Source organism: Cololabis saira, chromosome 14 (assembly GCF_033807715.1).
Source record: "Cololabis saira isolate AMF1-May2022 chromosome 14, fColSai1.1, whole genome shotgun sequence".
Taxonomy (NCBI): domain Eukaryota; kingdom Metazoa; phylum Chordata; class Actinopteri; order Beloniformes; family Belonidae; genus Cololabis; species Cololabis saira.
In genome coordinates this window covers 39,705,446-39,722,536 of record NC_084600.1, presented here as the reverse complement: position 1 = coordinate 39,722,536, position 17,091 = coordinate 39,705,446, and the positions used below count along the sequence as shown (strand labels likewise).

General features: G+C 39.1%; 1 protein-coding gene across 1 annotated transcript in view; it reads left to right on the top strand.

Moving 5' to 3' along the window:
* Positions 1 to 17,091, top strand: part of wwc1 (WW and C2 domain containing 1) — a 120,204-nt gene that overhangs the window by 68,024 nt on the left and 35,089 nt on the right. The window contains exons 7-10 of the mRNA XM_061740599.1: positions 6,987 to 7,130; positions 7,869 to 7,939; positions 8,095 to 8,340; positions 13,960 to 14,049. Of these exons, the coding sequence (XP_061596583.1) occupies positions 6,987 to 7,130; positions 7,869 to 7,939; positions 8,095 to 8,340; positions 13,960 to 14,049 (551 nt within the window). The remainder of the gene's footprint in view (positions 1 to 6,986; positions 7,131 to 7,868; positions 7,940 to 8,094; positions 8,341 to 13,959; positions 14,050 to 17,091) is intronic.

The window sequence follows — 17,091 nt, the reverse complement described above, 5'->3', positions numbered from 1 at the left end:
GCCAGTGGGACAAGATTTATCTTCTCATTACAAGCAAATAAATCTTGTTCCACTGGCAGATTTTTCTACTTATTTCAAGTGAAAATCTACTTGAAACAGGTGAAAATTGTTGTTTTTTTTTGTTAGATTTTCTTTACTAAAATGAGACATTTTAACTAGAAATAAGACAAATATTCTTGTTAAGATTTTGAGTTTTTGCAGTGATCCATTTTACTTATCCTGTGAAGGACAGAGTCATATTGATAAGTTCAGAAAAGTGTTTTTTATTGTTGTGTTTTGATGTATTTGATGTAAGCCCAGTGGATATTTAAAGCTTACAGAAGGCTGCATTTATCTGCTGCTATGTCATTCCTGCAGTATTTCTGCAGGTGTTTTGGTCAGTGCTATTATTTGTAATATATTATATTATTTGTAATCAGCACAAATTATCTGTCCCCATATGATAAAATCCACCATCCCCCCTGATTTTTTTTACAACTCGAGTACTGGATCCAGGTGTGCATGAATGGACTGGATTATGATGATGATGATGATGATGATGAGCTGCAGTAACACTGCCAGAAGATTCAACAGTTAACAGAATGTTTATTTATTTTTACATTTATTTATTTATTGGTTTATTTGACAGGTACAATGCACATCAATAAAACATTGCTGTAAATGTACCAGAGTTAGCCAAGAGGCTATTTTTCATCTGTAGTCCCTGGACAGATGTAAGAATACAGAAAAAGTACAGAAAGGTACCGAAAGTACAGAAAGGTGCAATTGAGTTTTAGTGCTGACAGAGCTGAATATTAATCAACCATTTCTTTAAATTAGCTCTAAATAAACTATATGTGTCCAGTAGGACACATATAGAATGTATCACGATAATTTCTGGCATTTATCCCGATAACGATAAAAAAAACCCGTCAACGGGAATTTATCTTTCTTTCTTTCTTTTCTTTCTTTCTTTCTTTCTTTCTTTCTTTCTTTCTTTCCTTTCTTTCTTTCTTTCTTTCTTTCTTTCTTTCTTTCTTCTTTCTTTCTTTCTTTCTTTCTTTCTTTCTTTCTTTCTTTCTTTCTGGGCTCATTTCTTTCTTTCTTTCTTTCTTTCTTTCTTTCTTTCTTTCTTTCTTTCTTTCTTTCTTTCTTTTCTTTCTGGGCTCATTTCTTTCTTTCTTTCTTTCTTTCTTTCTTTCTTTCTTTCTTTCTTTCTTTCTTTCTTTCTTTCTTTCTTTCTTTCTTTCTGGGCTCATTTCTTTCTTTCTTTCTTTCTTTCTTTCTTTCTTTCTTTCTTTCTTCTTTTCTTTCTTTCTTTCTTTCTTTCTTTCTTTCTTCTTTCTTTCTTTCTTTCTTTCTTTCTTTCTTCTTCTTTCTTTCTGGGCTCATTTCTTTCTTTCTTTCTTTCTTTCTTTCTTTCTTCTTCTTTCTTTCTTTCTTTCTTTCTTTCTTTCTTTCTTCTTCTTTCTGGGCTCATTTCTTTCTTCTTCTTTCTTTCTTTCTTTCTTTCTTTCTTTCTTTCTTTCTTTCTTTCTTTCTTTCTTTCTTTCTTCTTTCTGGGCTCATTCTTCTTTCTTTCTTTCTTTCTTTCTTTCTTTCTTTCTTTCTTTCTCTTCTTTCTTTCTGGGCTCATTTCTTTCTTTTTCTTTCTTTCTTTCTTTCTTTCTTTCTTTCTTTCTTTCTTTCTGGCTCATTTCTTTCTTTCTTTCTTTCTTTCTTTCTTTCTTTCTGGGCTCATTTCTTTCTTCTTTCTTTCTTTCTTTCTTTCTTTCTTTCTTTCTTTCTTTCTTTCTTTCTTTCTTTCTTTCTTTCTTTCTTTCTTCTTCTTTCTTTCTTTCTTCTTTCTTTCTTTCTTTCTAGGCTTCTTCTTTCTTTCTTATCTTTCTTTCTTTCTTTCTTTCTTTCTTTCTAGGCTCTTCTTTCTTTCTTTCTTTCTTTCTTTCTTTCTTTCTTTCTAGGCTCATTTCCTTCTTTCTTTCTTTCTTCCTTTCTTTCTTTGTTTGTTTCTTTCTTTCTTTCTTTTTAGCTCATTTCTTTCTTTCATTCTTTCTTTCTTTCTGGCTCATTTCCTTCCTTCCTTCCTTCCTTCCTTCCTTCCTTCCTTCCTTCCTTCCTTCCTTCCTTCCTTCATCCTTCCTTCCTTCCTTCCTTCCTTCCTTCCTTCCTTCCTTCCTTCCTTCCTTCCTTCACGTACGTTGTGCGCGATGGAGTTCCATTCTAGTGCAGCTTTAACAGAGAATGCAGATGACTGAAAGCACTTTTTCTGAGTGAATAATACAATCCCCCTCTTTCTGCTCCTCTGTGAACCGATCAGCAGTTGGAGGAGAAGTCAGGCTGTACATAATCTTGTGCAGAAGACAAACATCTACATATTTAATCATATTTTCCCAATTGACCATAGTGCTATTAGAAAGAAACCCAACAAACCTACAGACTGGAAATATCAGCTCGGATGAGGCTGCACGTTTGTTGTTTGGCTCCTGCTGGTTTTGGAGGCAGAGCGAAAAAAATGTGTTCAATAATACATAATCTGCTGGCTGCCCGTCTCGCCCCCCCTCCCTTCCCCTCCCATCTGCAGCTGACAGCTCAGTCTGCAGGTCGGCTCAGCCCGCTCTCGTCTGTGTTCCCGTATTTGCAGGGGAATCCGAGGTTGCGTGGGATGTTTTGAAAATCCTTTCCTCCAATTTACAACTCTGGGACGATGAATCGTAACATGGTGCAGTTTCATCACGTCCCTCCAGATAATCACCTGTAGTAGACAGAGCGTCCAGATGAGGATGAGCGTCGTGTATTGTCGAGGGGCCGCGTTGGCGTCATCGCCGACCTTGGCAGCGTTCTCAGTGCAGCAGAGCAGACACTCATCATGTAAACAGCATTTGAAAAAGCCATAAGACGATGTCTGGCTGAGGCCCAAACACAACATCTAATGAAGGTTACCTCTGCAGCACACTAGTGATTTGTGAGTAGCAGCATTTAAGTTCATGCAGACCAAGAGGAAGGTGCGAATTGAGTTGCAGCAGGTCAGCTAGGTTGGTTTGCTCGTTTCTCTGGTTGCATATTTACTCACAATGCTTTGCTTTTACCATCCTGACACGGAGTTATGATCAGAACCCAACAGAACACCTTTGGCCTGCAGTTGAACTGGGATACGGGCAGCGTCAATGACTGCGTTTACATGCAGTCAATAATACGGTGGCCTAGACCCGCCATGTTGAAAATAAAAGTAACACTGCAAACAGAAACAAACGGCGCTGCAAATAAAATAAACGCTTAGCAAATAAAATAAATGCTGCAAACAAAAAGCAACGCCACTGCAAATAAAAGAAACGCTGCAAATATAAATAAACCCCGCTGCAAATAAAAGAAACGCTGCAAATATAAATAAACCCCGCTGCAAATAAAATAAAAAAACGACCCAAATAAAAAAGCCACAACGGAAGTGAATTACCGGGGACAATTTTTGCCGATGCACCGGTGTTGCACATTAAAAATTACACGTAGCGACGTTGAACTTTAACCTTTTCACTTATATTCTCGTTCGTTGTTCTTCTTATTCCTCGCTCTTCTTATTTCTTCCTTTTCACTTATGTCTTTGTCTTCTTCTCCTCTCACGTAAAAAACACCGGTGCATCGGCAAAAATAGTCCCCGGTAATTCACTTCCGTTGTGGCTTTTTTATTTGCGTCGTTTTTTTTATTTGCAGCAGCGTTTGTTTTTATTTGCAGCGTTTATTTTATTTGCAAAGCATTTATTTTATTTGCAGCGGCGTTTCTTTTTATTTGCAGCGTTTCTTTAATTTTCAGCGATGGCGGGTCTCGGCCACCGTACAATAACCCTTTTAAAACCCGAATATTGGCAATAACCCGAATTTGCATGGCCATGTAAACACCAATAACCCCTTTGAATAACCGGAATTTGTTCATATTCGGGGTTTTAAAAACCGAATATGATCCCTGGGTTACCCCTTTTAAAACCTGAATATTGGGTCATGTAAACGCCAAACGGAATATCCCCATCAAACGGAACAAGAATATGTTTTCTGCACATGTTCTGTTCACAAGGAATCCTGGTCTTTTGAGTCCAGGAAGTTCTTATAAACACGGAGAAACACAAGACCAGGAGGAGACTAATCACTTCATAAATGTAATGAAGGATATGAACATTTCTGCATTTGTAGACGGTAGAAAGTACCGGGATAGCCAGATTTACAAGAAGGTGAGAGAAAAGTTGCAAGAAGCAGCATTTGTTTTGAATTTGGATACAGGAAGAAGAAGCGGAAATGACGGGAATTGCATCATCACGTTCTCCGTGCGTCGCTGGTTTGATCGGGATATCCCAAATGATTAATTACTATGTAAACGGAATATTCTGAATGTTTCAGTAACCGGAATATTAGCAATAACCCGAATGTTGACTGCATGTAAACGTAGTCATTGTGATTGTTGAATCATGTCAGCATGGAGCAGAATCTCACAGGAAGATTTCCAAGTGAACCGAGAAACTGGCCCAGTTTTACCATAAAATAAAGCGTATATTTACTGAACTGGGTCACATCCTGCTGTGCTGCAACGACAGAGACAAACAGGCCTGAATTTGCACTCTGCTTGCTCAAATGAAGTAAAACGTGACAGGTGGATTTGTCTCTTAATTGCATTAATGCTGAGAAACTTGCAGCTGCACCGCTCACTGAAAACTTAATAAGCTTTTGCAGACATGTGCCAGATCCCTCTTTCAGCTGCCGTTGAGTTGCTTTACATACGTGCAAGAGACAAAATAAAATCAAATATGGGGGAGTCAAGGACCTGCGGCACCATTGCTATGATAACGCTGGTATGCTGGTTTTTTTATCCTCATCTAAAAGTCACCGATAAGGTACATTCCAGAGCGAGCTTCAAAGTGAGCCGCGGAGTCGTATAAGATTTTCATCACGGTTGTAAAGATGACAGGGATCGCTGCTGCTGAATTTTTCACTCGGGGGAGAAACTGAGGACACACTCGCTCATATTTTTACAGCTCTGTTACTTCATTTCTGCCCTTTGGCCTCAACAGCTTTCACTGCATGAATTTAACCGAGCAGTTTCCTCTTATAGCTGCGTCTTAAAGCTTCACTTCTTCAGTAATAAACACAACAGATTAGAAACTATGCTCATCTGGTACCAAAGTGCACCGAGAAGATCATCCCCACCATTACACCACTGATACCGACCGGAATCATTGATTCAGGATGATGGTTATGTCTTCATTTTAACACCAGATTCTGACTCTACCATCCAAATGTTGAGCAGAGAGGATCATCAGACCAAGAAACAGTTATTTTCACTCATGTATTGCCTAATTTTTGGTGAGCATGAGTGAATACTTTGGTTGTAAATAGTGTGTAGACGTAATTCAGAGAACTATCACTGTACCTGTTGCTTTAACATAAAGAAAACCTGAAAATGGTATAATTCTCTGGCACATTCTGGAGTTACGAGTCGTAATTTCTTCAGTGATCACTTACCAGGTTGAAGCATGTTATCGTTGTTTAGTCATTTAAAAGATGCGTTAATCCAAAGCAATTTACAAGGATGTCATGTATGCAGGGGTGAAATTAGATTAAACTTCTTGCTGGTACTACGACCCCAACCTTCATGGCTTGTTCTCCTCCTACCACCAGCTTCTTCATCCCTTTTAACGCCTGTACGGTGTAGAAATTAGAAACACAACACTGTGTAGGCCTATAGCAAATGATTTATTTAAATGGTGTAAATAAAGGCCAGTCCAGACCAAGCATCGTCACAGAATAATTTGTAAATGTTGACAAAACTTTCAAAATCATAACAATTTGTTTTGTTTCAAATTAGAATAAATTTACAGTTAAATTCCTCAGCAGCTGAACAGTTAACAAGTCTCTGTCTTTGAATTCTCACGACATTGGGCACATAAATGAAAAAAGATTAAACGATGAGTAAAATGTCTCAAAATGTGTCTTACAATGTGTGCATTGAAATGGAAAATAACTTCTTAAGCATTTTTTTCATCAAAGCAAAACGTTACTTCAACATTTTTGACGCGTCTTTCTTTTTTTCCTGAAACGAGGAATGAAAACCAATCACAAATATCATATTTGTGATTATTTGGCGTGTGATTATTTACCAGCATATTTGAAATATGCTGGTAATGTGTCAGCCAACCACAAAAATCTCTTGAATTTTGGTGGAATCATTTATTTTTTGTCCTTGCCCGTCGGTGCAAATGACATAAATAAAGTGCGTGGTTTGGTCGTGAAAAAATAAAAAGTAACGTTACGTGAACAATAAATCAAACGCTCCCTTCCATGCAGTATGTGTGTTTAGGAAGTAAAGACTGGAATACGCTATTCACAAAAGCACAAATAGTGGGGTTTTACTAATATTTATATCGTACAAATATTTTAAAAATTACGAAAAAACAGGTCGGGACTCAGTTAGATTATATCGCTATGTTGGTCTCTCCTCGCTCAGTCAGTCAAGAAAGGCAGAGCTGAGTCATGGCTGAGCGGTCAGCGTCGCCGTCTTTGATGTGAGAGATCGAGAGTTTGAGACCCGCTGTATGCAAAGATTATTGTCAGCAATTCGTGTGTTTTTTTTCCCTGGTACTGCGTACCGGCACAGAATCTTTTGGTGGTACGGAGTACCGGATCGTACCGGCTTATTTTCACCCCTGCATGTATGCCACAGATCAGTGACACAAATGAAGATGGTTGAATGTCGGTGCTCTCTGCTTCCATTGCTGCTGCTGAGTAGCAGATCAAATCAGCATGATAAAAGGAAAAACAACTAATTGCTTGCTGTTTTCCAATAAACTGCTGTCTCACTTTCAGGAATAAACTTGCACTTCTCAAGCATTAAGAGTTTGAAGGCTTGTGTTACAGTGCTGCTACTTTACACCCCCTGTCCGACTGTTGTCTTGAGTCTTTGAGGAGTTTCCTGCTGCTGCCTCTGCTGCTGTCCTGTCCTGTAACCCGAATGTTCTCTGTCCTCCCAGAAACTGGCCGTGTTGAAGGATGGGTTCCAGCTGGACTCGGGCTCCCAGCAGGAGCTCTGGGGCAGCACGCCGTCACTCAACTCTGACACGTCCGGGACCAGAATCTACTCTGATGCTGGATCCCAGACAGACATCCCCACGGAGGTGAGGAGGGAAAGAGGGATGAGGGAGGGAGGGATGATGGATGGAAGGATGGATGGATGGATGGATGGAGGGAGGAGGGGAGGGAGGGAGGAGGGGAGGGAGGGAGGAGGGGAGGGAGGGAGGGATGAGGGAGGGAGGGAGGGATGATGGATGGAAGGATGGATGCATGCATGCATGCATCCATACATACATCCATACAGAGACTGTTGATGTTTTTAAAAAGAGGCTCAAGACCCATCCCTTTAATCAGGCTTTCAACTGACTCATTTAACTCTTTTAAATTTTTTATGCTCATCCTTATTTTAATTGGATCTTACTACTCTGTTTTTTTCTATTAATCTTTAGTTTATCCTGTTTTATCATATTTAACTTTCATTGTTTTATCTCAATGTTATATTTAAATGTTTTAGTCGTTATTTAGGGTCTATTTTATACATTCTATTGTCTTATTCTCTTCTTGCTTTCTAGACATACTTTTAGGATTTTATGTTATGTTATACTTTTTAAACTCTTTTAGTGTATCTTATCCTGCTTTCTTTATGTATGTATGTATGTGTGTGCGTGCGTGCGTGCGTGCGTGCGTGCGTGCGTGCGTGCGTGCGTGCGTGCGTGCGTGCGTGCGTGCGTGCGTGCGTGCGTGCGTGCGTGCGTGCGTGCGTACGGATACATACATACTGTTTTCAGTTTCTTTTCTCTTCCTGACCTGATGTTTTAACATTGATTTCTTTTTCTAATCAGTTTACCACCAGCACCAACAAACTGGCAGAGAAGGTTCGTCTGAGCCTGAAGTACGAGGAAGCCAAGAGAAGGTACTAGTCAAAATCTCTTTAGAAATAAAGGAAAATTCTTTATTGTACAGCTAAAAAACAAAAAACCTGAATGATCTGTTATCGTCTCTCACAATGACATCATTATTTCACATCTGTAATCCCGTTCTCTGCTCATGGTGCTTTATTCCTGGCAGGATCGCCACCATCGAGGTGCAGATCGCCAAACTGGACAGCGAGGCGTGGCCGGGGCTGCTGGACCCGGAGCGAGACCGGCTGATCCTCATCAACGAGAAGGAGGAGCTGCTGAAGGAGCTGCAGTACGTCAGCCCGCGCCAGCGCCTGGAGCCCAACGACGCCCAGAAGCTGGAGTCGGAGAAGAAACGTCTGGAGAGAGACCTGCAGGCCGCCAGGGACAACCAGAGCAAGGCTCTGACCGAGAGGTCAGTTTGATCTTTTGCAGCAGTGGTCCCCAACCCCCGGGCCGCGGCCCGGTACCGGGCCGTGGGTCATTTGGTATCGAGCCGCACAGAAGGAAAAAATAATCTCTGTGACTGCATTTCCATGCATCAATAACCCTTTTGAAACCCGAATATTGGCAATAACCCGAATTTGCACGGCCATGTAAACACCAATAACCCCTTTGAATAACCCGAATTTGCTCATATTCTGGTTTTTAAAAACCTGAATATGACCCCTGGGTTACTCCTTTTAAAACCCGAATATTGGGTCATGTAAACACCAAACGGGAATATCCCCATCAAACGGAACATGAATTTGTTTTCTGCTCATGCTCTGTTCACAAGGAATCCTGGTCTTTTGAGTCCAGGAAGTTCTTATAAACACGGAGAAACACAAGACCAGGAGGAGACTAATCACTTCATAAATGTAATGAAGGATATGAACATTTCTGCATTTGTAGACGGTAGAAAGTACCGGGATAGAAGATTTACAAGAAGGTGAGCGAAAAGTTGCGCGAAGCAGCATTTGTTTTGAATTTGGATACAGGAAGAAGAAGCGGAAATGACGGGAATTGTGTCATGATGTTCTCCGTGCGTCGCTGGTTTGATCGAGATATCCTGAATGATTAATTACCATGTAAACGGAATATTCCGAATGTTTCAGTAACCGGAATATTAGCAATAATCTTTCATACATTCATATAAGTTTCATTTAACTTAAATACTGACCGACACAGCGGCTCACTCGGTCGGCAATAAAGCCGTTAACACAATACATGAGCGACCAAACTCCAGCTGGACATAAATACGGCATAAAATTTGCACAAATCCTCATCAGCAGGTGCTTTTTGTGTCAGTTAGGCTCCACTTTAGCATTCCCGACACTAGTTTAGTCTTTCAGACACACTTTCTACTGCCGTTAAACTTTTACCGTTAAAGTCCGAAGCCCCGGATGTTTACAAGGTCTCGGCGAGACGCCTTCAAAATAAAAGCACTAAATATCGGTCTCCTTAATATATAACAAATAAAATAAAAGCCTGGCTTTAAATAACGTTAATGAGAAAACAAACATAAATACACATTTATAGAAATACTCATATTAAAGGTAATTTACAATTTCCATTATTTCATTTTATTTTTTCGAAAATTACGTTTTATTATTTATTATTATTCATTATTATTATTATTATTATTATTATTATTATTATTATTATTATTATTATTATTACTATAGCGAAAATACCACAGTTTTTAGTGCCGATCTTGTCATTTTATTTCGTTTTTATCAACTACACCTTTAGATTGGGCCGTGAAAATATTGTCAGACATTAAACCGGTCCGCGGTAAAGAAAAGGTTGGGACCACTGATTTACAGGCATAACACCGTTAGCGGACGGACTGACGGCGATAAGTAATCTCGGATAGAATTGCAGGTGTTCTTGAGTCGTTTCAATCAACTTAGTTATTCATGTATTCAGTTTTCCTTCACCGGTGCATCAACTTTGACCCGTATACTCACACACGTGCATAAAGGCCTCAAATCAACGTCCAGGAGGACGATGGTGGGAAACATCATCAGAATGAAGAGAAAGCGCCACAAGTTTGATTCACTTCTCATGAGGGAAAAGAACAAACACTTAGACGTAGAAACATTCCCATGAACGATCAAAAAGAAGGAGTCAGGGCTGTGTGAGAACACCACACACGCGCGCTCGTTCAGACCGGGTATAAGTGCATCCTTCACAGAAATCCTCTGCCCTCTGGTGTGTGTTTGCAGAGGATTCAACTGCAGCTGGAATCAAACAAACCTCAAAGCTTTGAAGAAGATCTGACTGTCATGGATTTTCCTGTAGCGTTCCATGCCCCCGACTCACTGAACATCTATGAAATATTCCTGAAATTAGTCTTGAATCCCTCTCGGATAACGCGTTTTCAGCTCCACTGGTGAAATTCATGAAAGCCTTGTGCATAACGTTGATTTTGTCATTTGTAATTAAACGTGTAATTAAGGCCCTGTCCCAATACTCCCACTTCCCCTACTTTTCAGCCCTACCCCTAAATTTTGCGCGTTACCATGAGGGTAGTGGTGTCCCAATTCCTCTTTTCATCTAGGGGTAGTGAAGAAAACGAGTTTAGTGGCTATGAATCTGTCCCTACGGATCGAGGGTTTTCCGATGCACCCTAGGTGAACTAGGGCCAGAAAAAATTTCCCAGAATGCTTTTCGTCATCATTTGCGGACTGAATAAAAAAAAAAAACATGGCGGACATTTCGTATTTTTTAGTGAATAAAATCAATATTTTGAGTTAGTTTCTGCATAAAAATGCATTTTGATTACATTGCTAGTGGGAAATATATATTTTACTTTCATAATATTCACTCAGTGAATGTACATAATCACTAGTTTGCCCGTTGTTGCGAAGTCTTTTTCAAACCTCGCCAGAATAAAGGCTGATTTATGGTTCCGCGTTACACCAACGCAGAGCCTACGGCGTAGGTTACGTGGCGACGCGCCGCCGTACGGCGTACCCTACGCCGTAGGCTCTGCGTTGATTTAACGCGGAACCATAAATCAGCTCCCGAGCCGGCAGGCAGAAATCCCTAAATTTTCGGAGCAAATTTCTTAACAGGCGTAGCTAAAACTGTTAGATTTCATCTATTAAACCAACATTTATCTTACTAAATGATTTATTTCAGCCAGTGGTAATTCTCAACAGAGCTGCAGGTTTCTCCCCGGACCGGCGGCTCTTCTCATCTCCGAAAACATCAGATCAAATTTCTTAACAGGCGTTATTTGGATAAACTGAGCCCAGGTTGGGGATCTTAAAGGTTACTTTTACGCCTGAAAAATATTAAAACTTAATAAAGTGGCATATTAACAGCGCTACAGCTGAAATTAAAACAGCTTATGGCTCTCAGCTTCCTGATTAGTGGTGGTGCTGAAAGTAGGAGTAGTGGGAGTATTGGGACAGACCCCTGGGAAGATTTCAAGTGCTCTAAAATCTGTCCCTTCTTTTTTAGGGCTAGTGAAAGAAAGTAGGGGGTGTATTGGGATTGGCCCTAAAGCAGTGAGATCCGTACTCCCTCTACGGCTCTCCACTGATGGCAGATATAATCCTGACGTAGGTCACTAGACATTAAAGCAGCGGCACCTGAGCAGATCAGAGATCAGAGCAGGTGAAGACAGATGAATGACGTGGAGCTGATGACCTTTTCCAGACGTCAGCTCTGCTCTGTGATGGTTGAATTATGAGGTGGATGTGACGATCTTACTCCTCCATCCTCTCCAGCACTCCCATCTCTACTTCTGTACTCGACTTCCTCTTCCTGAATACCAGTCCCCCCCTCCCCCTAACCCGCCACCGGCTCTCTCTAACAAGACTCTCGTTGTTCAGCGTTCAGGTCAGACTCTACCTGAGCTCAGTCTCTCTTTGTGTCTCAACTCCTGTTCCTGTAAGCTGAGAGGCCGCTGAGCACAAAAAGAACCTCTTGTAGTCCACACACACACACACACACACACACACACACACACACACACACACACACACACACACACACACACACACATATTTGTCTCGCTAATAACGTTCCCAAGATGCAGACTCTGTACTCGGTTCTACGAATGCCAAGTGATCCTGGATCTAATCCAGATTGATCTTAATGTTGTTGTTGAGGCAACTGCTTCATGAAAGCACCTGATCATTCGTCTGTCTACTTTGAACAGCTTTATTACCAAGGAGTCTTGCGGCGGCAGGAATTTCCACCTGCACACAGGCATTATAGCCTAAGAAAGGTTAGAATAGTCTCTGTGATGCTGAAGAACCTGCCCAGGAAATCCCCACCTAAATATGGGTTTGGGTGTGTTCTATAGAACTAGAGCTGTTTTAAGGTGCTGCTATAATTTCCGGTTCAAAAACCGAACCAAACACAGGAGGTTCCAGCAGGAGAACCATGAATTTATTTCCAAACACAAAGCATGATGACATGGAGGGAGTCAGTCAGGTAGTGATAGCATTTATACGTGAATGTGCAAGATAGGGTAAGAAAGAAAAGATGAGTGGGACAAAGTGTGTGACGTAAACGAGTAGTAATAATAATAATAACTAGAAAATTTCTGGAAATTTGGATATGGGCATGCCCTACTGCCCATTCGTCCCCTCTCGCTGCTTCGGTTTGGGGCTGTAGTGTTTGTGTTCGGGGTGGTTCTATGTCAGTTTGAGGTGTTTACGGTTGCATTTCATTCATTCCTGTGCTCGCTGCAGGGGGTGTGGTTTAGGGTTGTTAATAAACCTTTGGGGGATTGGGCCGTTTGGCCTGGATTTTGACATAAAATTTCCTTAAATCGCAGCTTCATGAAATTTGAATATGTTGAAGTCCACAGCGTGCCGAGTCGGGGAACATTTGTACGATGTCTCTACGATAACCTGTTGCCTAGCAACAAGCGTTCAAAATCAAATGGAAATTAAAAAAAAAATGAAAGGTCAATATCACAAAAACTGTAATACTTGGCATAATGAGGTTGTACGTACTGTTAGGGACAATCGGGCTGAGTGTTTGAAAGTTTGAACGATGTCTCTACGATAAAGTTCGGCCGAGCAATAAGAGTCCGAATTTTCGCCTTTCTTTTTTGCTTTTTGGCATCTAGCGTTGCCACGGTCACGCTTTTGACTGAGAAAAATAATGCCCATCGAGGCCACGATGGAGACGCATCCAACGATGTATGGCATGCATGGGTGCACGTTCTGGTTCAGGCCGTATTAACGGACGAAAAAAGAGTGCGGAATAATAATAAAAAAAGGGAAACCATTTCTGTATACTAATATATCGCCTTCATTTTTCAGGTTTTTCCGGCCATGTTTTATTTTTTGTGGATTTTTTTTTTCCACATCAGAGCGGGGTCATGCTGTACACCCGCTGGTGTGACGTGGGACTTTTGCGACTTTAGCTTGTTAGCAAAATGCTAGCAACATTGCCCTTTGGGCCATTCTGGACGATTGCAATATGGTCATGCCACTACTTGGCAGGCCCATAATAATGCGTTCTATTTGTAAGGCGCTCTTCATCCAAGAATCTCAGAGTGCCACAGAGCCAGTACATAGTTGAAACTAACAATAATAAGTCATAAAACTCAACTCAAAAACGCCTTCCTGAATAAAAAGGTTTTTAGTCTTAAAAGAGTCCAGTCCAGACTGCAGCGATTCCCTGGTCAGGATCAGAACGGCTTTGGGCTTTCCCTCTTGATTTGGTCCCAGTATATGACCACAAGTACTCAGCATCAGAAACAAAACACAAATACAAAAAAGTTGGACATGAGGGGTATGGAAGGAATAAAAGTAGAAGACGCACACGGACCAGCAGGAGAGTGAAACGCGATCAAAGCTGCCCCGTCTTCGGCCTCACACTAACAACCGTCAGCACGACCGGTTTCCTCCAAACAAAGCTCCAACAAACGGCTGACACCACCGTCCCACCGACACAAAGCAGCCGCTCACAATAACACTCTTCTGTTGTCGTGTTTCTGAGCGTCACCTGCAGCGCTGCCACCAGATCCTGTTCGGTGTCTCTTTATGTTGCTGAACGCGAAGCTGCTTGTTTGTTTCAGGCTGAGACTTCACTGCAAGAGGAACAAGCTGGTGAGAGAGCTGGAGGAGATGGTTCGGCTGGCCACGTCGCTGCACACGCAGCTCAAGAGGTTCGTTCATCTCGTCTCTGTCATGGTATTTAGAATTTAGAATTTATTAGAGATGTAACATCTCATATTCAAGGGGGTCCCATAAAACATGCAACATTACAATATATCACATTACAGTACAGACATACATGACATAAAACACACACAGACATCTTGCTCATCCTCCCACACACAACCCCTACCCACATAAGTCTAGTACAGGGGTCGGCAACCCAAAATGTTTTAGAGCCATATTGGACCAAAAACACAAAAAACAAATATGTCTGGAGCCGCAAAAAATGACTGAGTCTTGTATAAGCCTTAGAATGAAGGCAACACATGCTGCATGTAACTATATTAGTTATAACGGGGGGAAGATGTTTTTTCATTATGCACTTCGAGAAAAAAGTCAAAATGTTGAGAAAAAAGTCTAAATTTCAAGAAAAAAGTTGAAATGTTGAGAAAAAAGTCTAAATTTCAAGAAAAAAGTTGAAATGTTGAGGAAAAAAGTCAAAATTTTGAGAAAAAAGTCGAAATGTCGAGCAAAAAGTTGATATTTCGAGAAAAAAGTCGAAATGTCAAGATTAATGTTGAAGTACAATCTTGAGAAAAAAGTCGAAATGTCGAGAAAAAAGTCGAAATGTTGAGAAAAAAGTTGAAATTTCGAGAAAAAAGACGAAATGTTGAGAAAAAAGTCGAAATTTCAAGAGAAAAGTCGAAATGTCGAGATTAAAAAGGAAAGGAAAAAGAAAAAAAAAGAGAAAAAAAGGAAAAAGGAAGAAAAAAAGAAGAAAAAAAGGAAAAAAAAGGTCAAACATTTTTGAAAAAGCTCCAGGAGCCACTAGGGCGGCGCTAAAGAGCCGCATGCGGCTCTAGAGCCGCGGGTTGCCGATCCCAGGTCTAGTTACAAAGTAGACTAATTGAATAGCCGAAACAATGACATAAATATAACATAACAGAGAGAAAAAAAATAAAAATAAAATAAATAAATAGAAAAAAGAACAAAAAAAATACATAAATAAATTAAAAACATAAGCAATTTGTTTTAAGATAAGAATATAATGCCAATTTAAAACAATGAAAAGAGGTAATAGAACGCAAAAAGAGGGGAAGATTATTCCAATCTGATGGAGCTTTAAAATAAAATTATCTTTTACCAACTTCTTTTAAAATTCTAGGAACAAAGAAAAAATATGTCTGAGTGAGTATGGAGAGTTATATAGAATCATGAGTTATTTTAAATATGGAGGAAAAACAGTGAAAATAAACACATTTAAAAAAGAACTGAAGCCAGTGAAATTGCCGTCGAGATTTGGGTTGAAACCAGTTCAATGAATCAAACATAAAACAATGATGTGTTCTGAAAGGACAACGTAACACAAATCTACATAATGAATTAAATAATACAGTCAGAGGTTTAAGATGGGTATCTGGAGTATTTACAATATCTGCATAATCAACAACTGGTAATATAAGTTGAGAAATTCAATAACTACTCCTTTTTATTCTGCTCACACAAACTAAATGATAGATGAGACTGAATTAGCTGTCAATCCAGGACATTTTAAAGTAAATTCACAACCGGACCAAACTGTCCTGAATCTGCTGGCTCTCAAACTGAAAGCTTGAAAACTTAAATGATGAAACATTTGCCAAAGTTTTGTTCAACTTGGGTTATTTGATTTCAGTCACGATCTCTGCACTGATCTAATCTTCCAGCAAGTGCACGTTTCTTAACATCTTCAGGAATTACATTTAAACATATGATGCAAGAGCGCTGCACGACCTTCAGCATGTTTGATGTCTCACACAATCAGCTGTTACTACCTGTGGAGGGAAGAACTTTTCTCACGACTACAATCACACATTCAACATGTTTGTTTTAAAAAAAAAAAATAGATAAGAAAACAGAAAAAACACCTTATTACTTTTTTAAACAGATTTTATGAGGAAGGCAGACACTGAATCTACAAAAGAGACTAAAAGAAATGACTTAATTGAGGCAGTTCAAGTGTCTTTTTTTATTCTTTATCATAAAGAATCAGGTATTTAGGGGTTAGGCTTTAGGGAGTGTCATTTCAGAGCTGAAGTTGCAGATCATTGTATATTTCTGAATCACATCTATTATCTGACTGAAGCAGATGCCAGACTGTGGAGAGAAACAAAACAGTACAAAACAACAAAATCAATGTTTGTGACCGTGTATGTGGGTGTGTGCGTTTCTGAGTGTACTATGTATGCAAGCACATGTGTGATGTGTACGAGTATGAGGGTTTTCTTGAATTATGGTTATTTTAGGAAAATGACAGCAGCCAAAAAAAAAAGAAGTAAATAAATAAAATAAAAAAATAATAGTTAATTAATTAATAACTAATAAATAAAGTAAAAAAAGGGGGCAATCAATCAATTAAATAAGTAATGTAAAGTATAATAATAAATATCTATCTTCATCAATATCACAATCCTAATAATTGCGATCTATTAAAAAAATACACATTCATTCAGAAAAGGAAACTAAATAACAATAACTATGATAATGATATGATTGATTATTAATCAATTGATAATATAATAATAACAATAGTGACAGAAGTAATAACAGTAATATTCTAACAATTATAATAATCACAATTCATAGCATCATAACAATAATAACAGTAATATTAATATAATGATTATAATCAATAATAATATAGTCTTGCTCATAATAATGCACACATTTAAAATAAAATAAATAAATAAAAAAGAAGTAAATAAATAAAATAAAAAAATAATAGTTAATTAATAACTAATAAATAAAGTAAAAAAGGGGGCAATCAATCAAAATAAGTAATGTAAAGTATTATAATAAATATCTATCTTCATCAATATCACAATCCTAATAATGGTGATCTATAAAAACAATACACATATTCATTCAGAAAAGGAAACTACGGTAAGTAACAATAATTATAATAACGATATGATTGATTATTAATCAATTAATAATATAATATTAACAATAATGACAGAAGTAATAACAGTAGTAATCTAAAAATTATAATAATCACAATTACAGTTGCC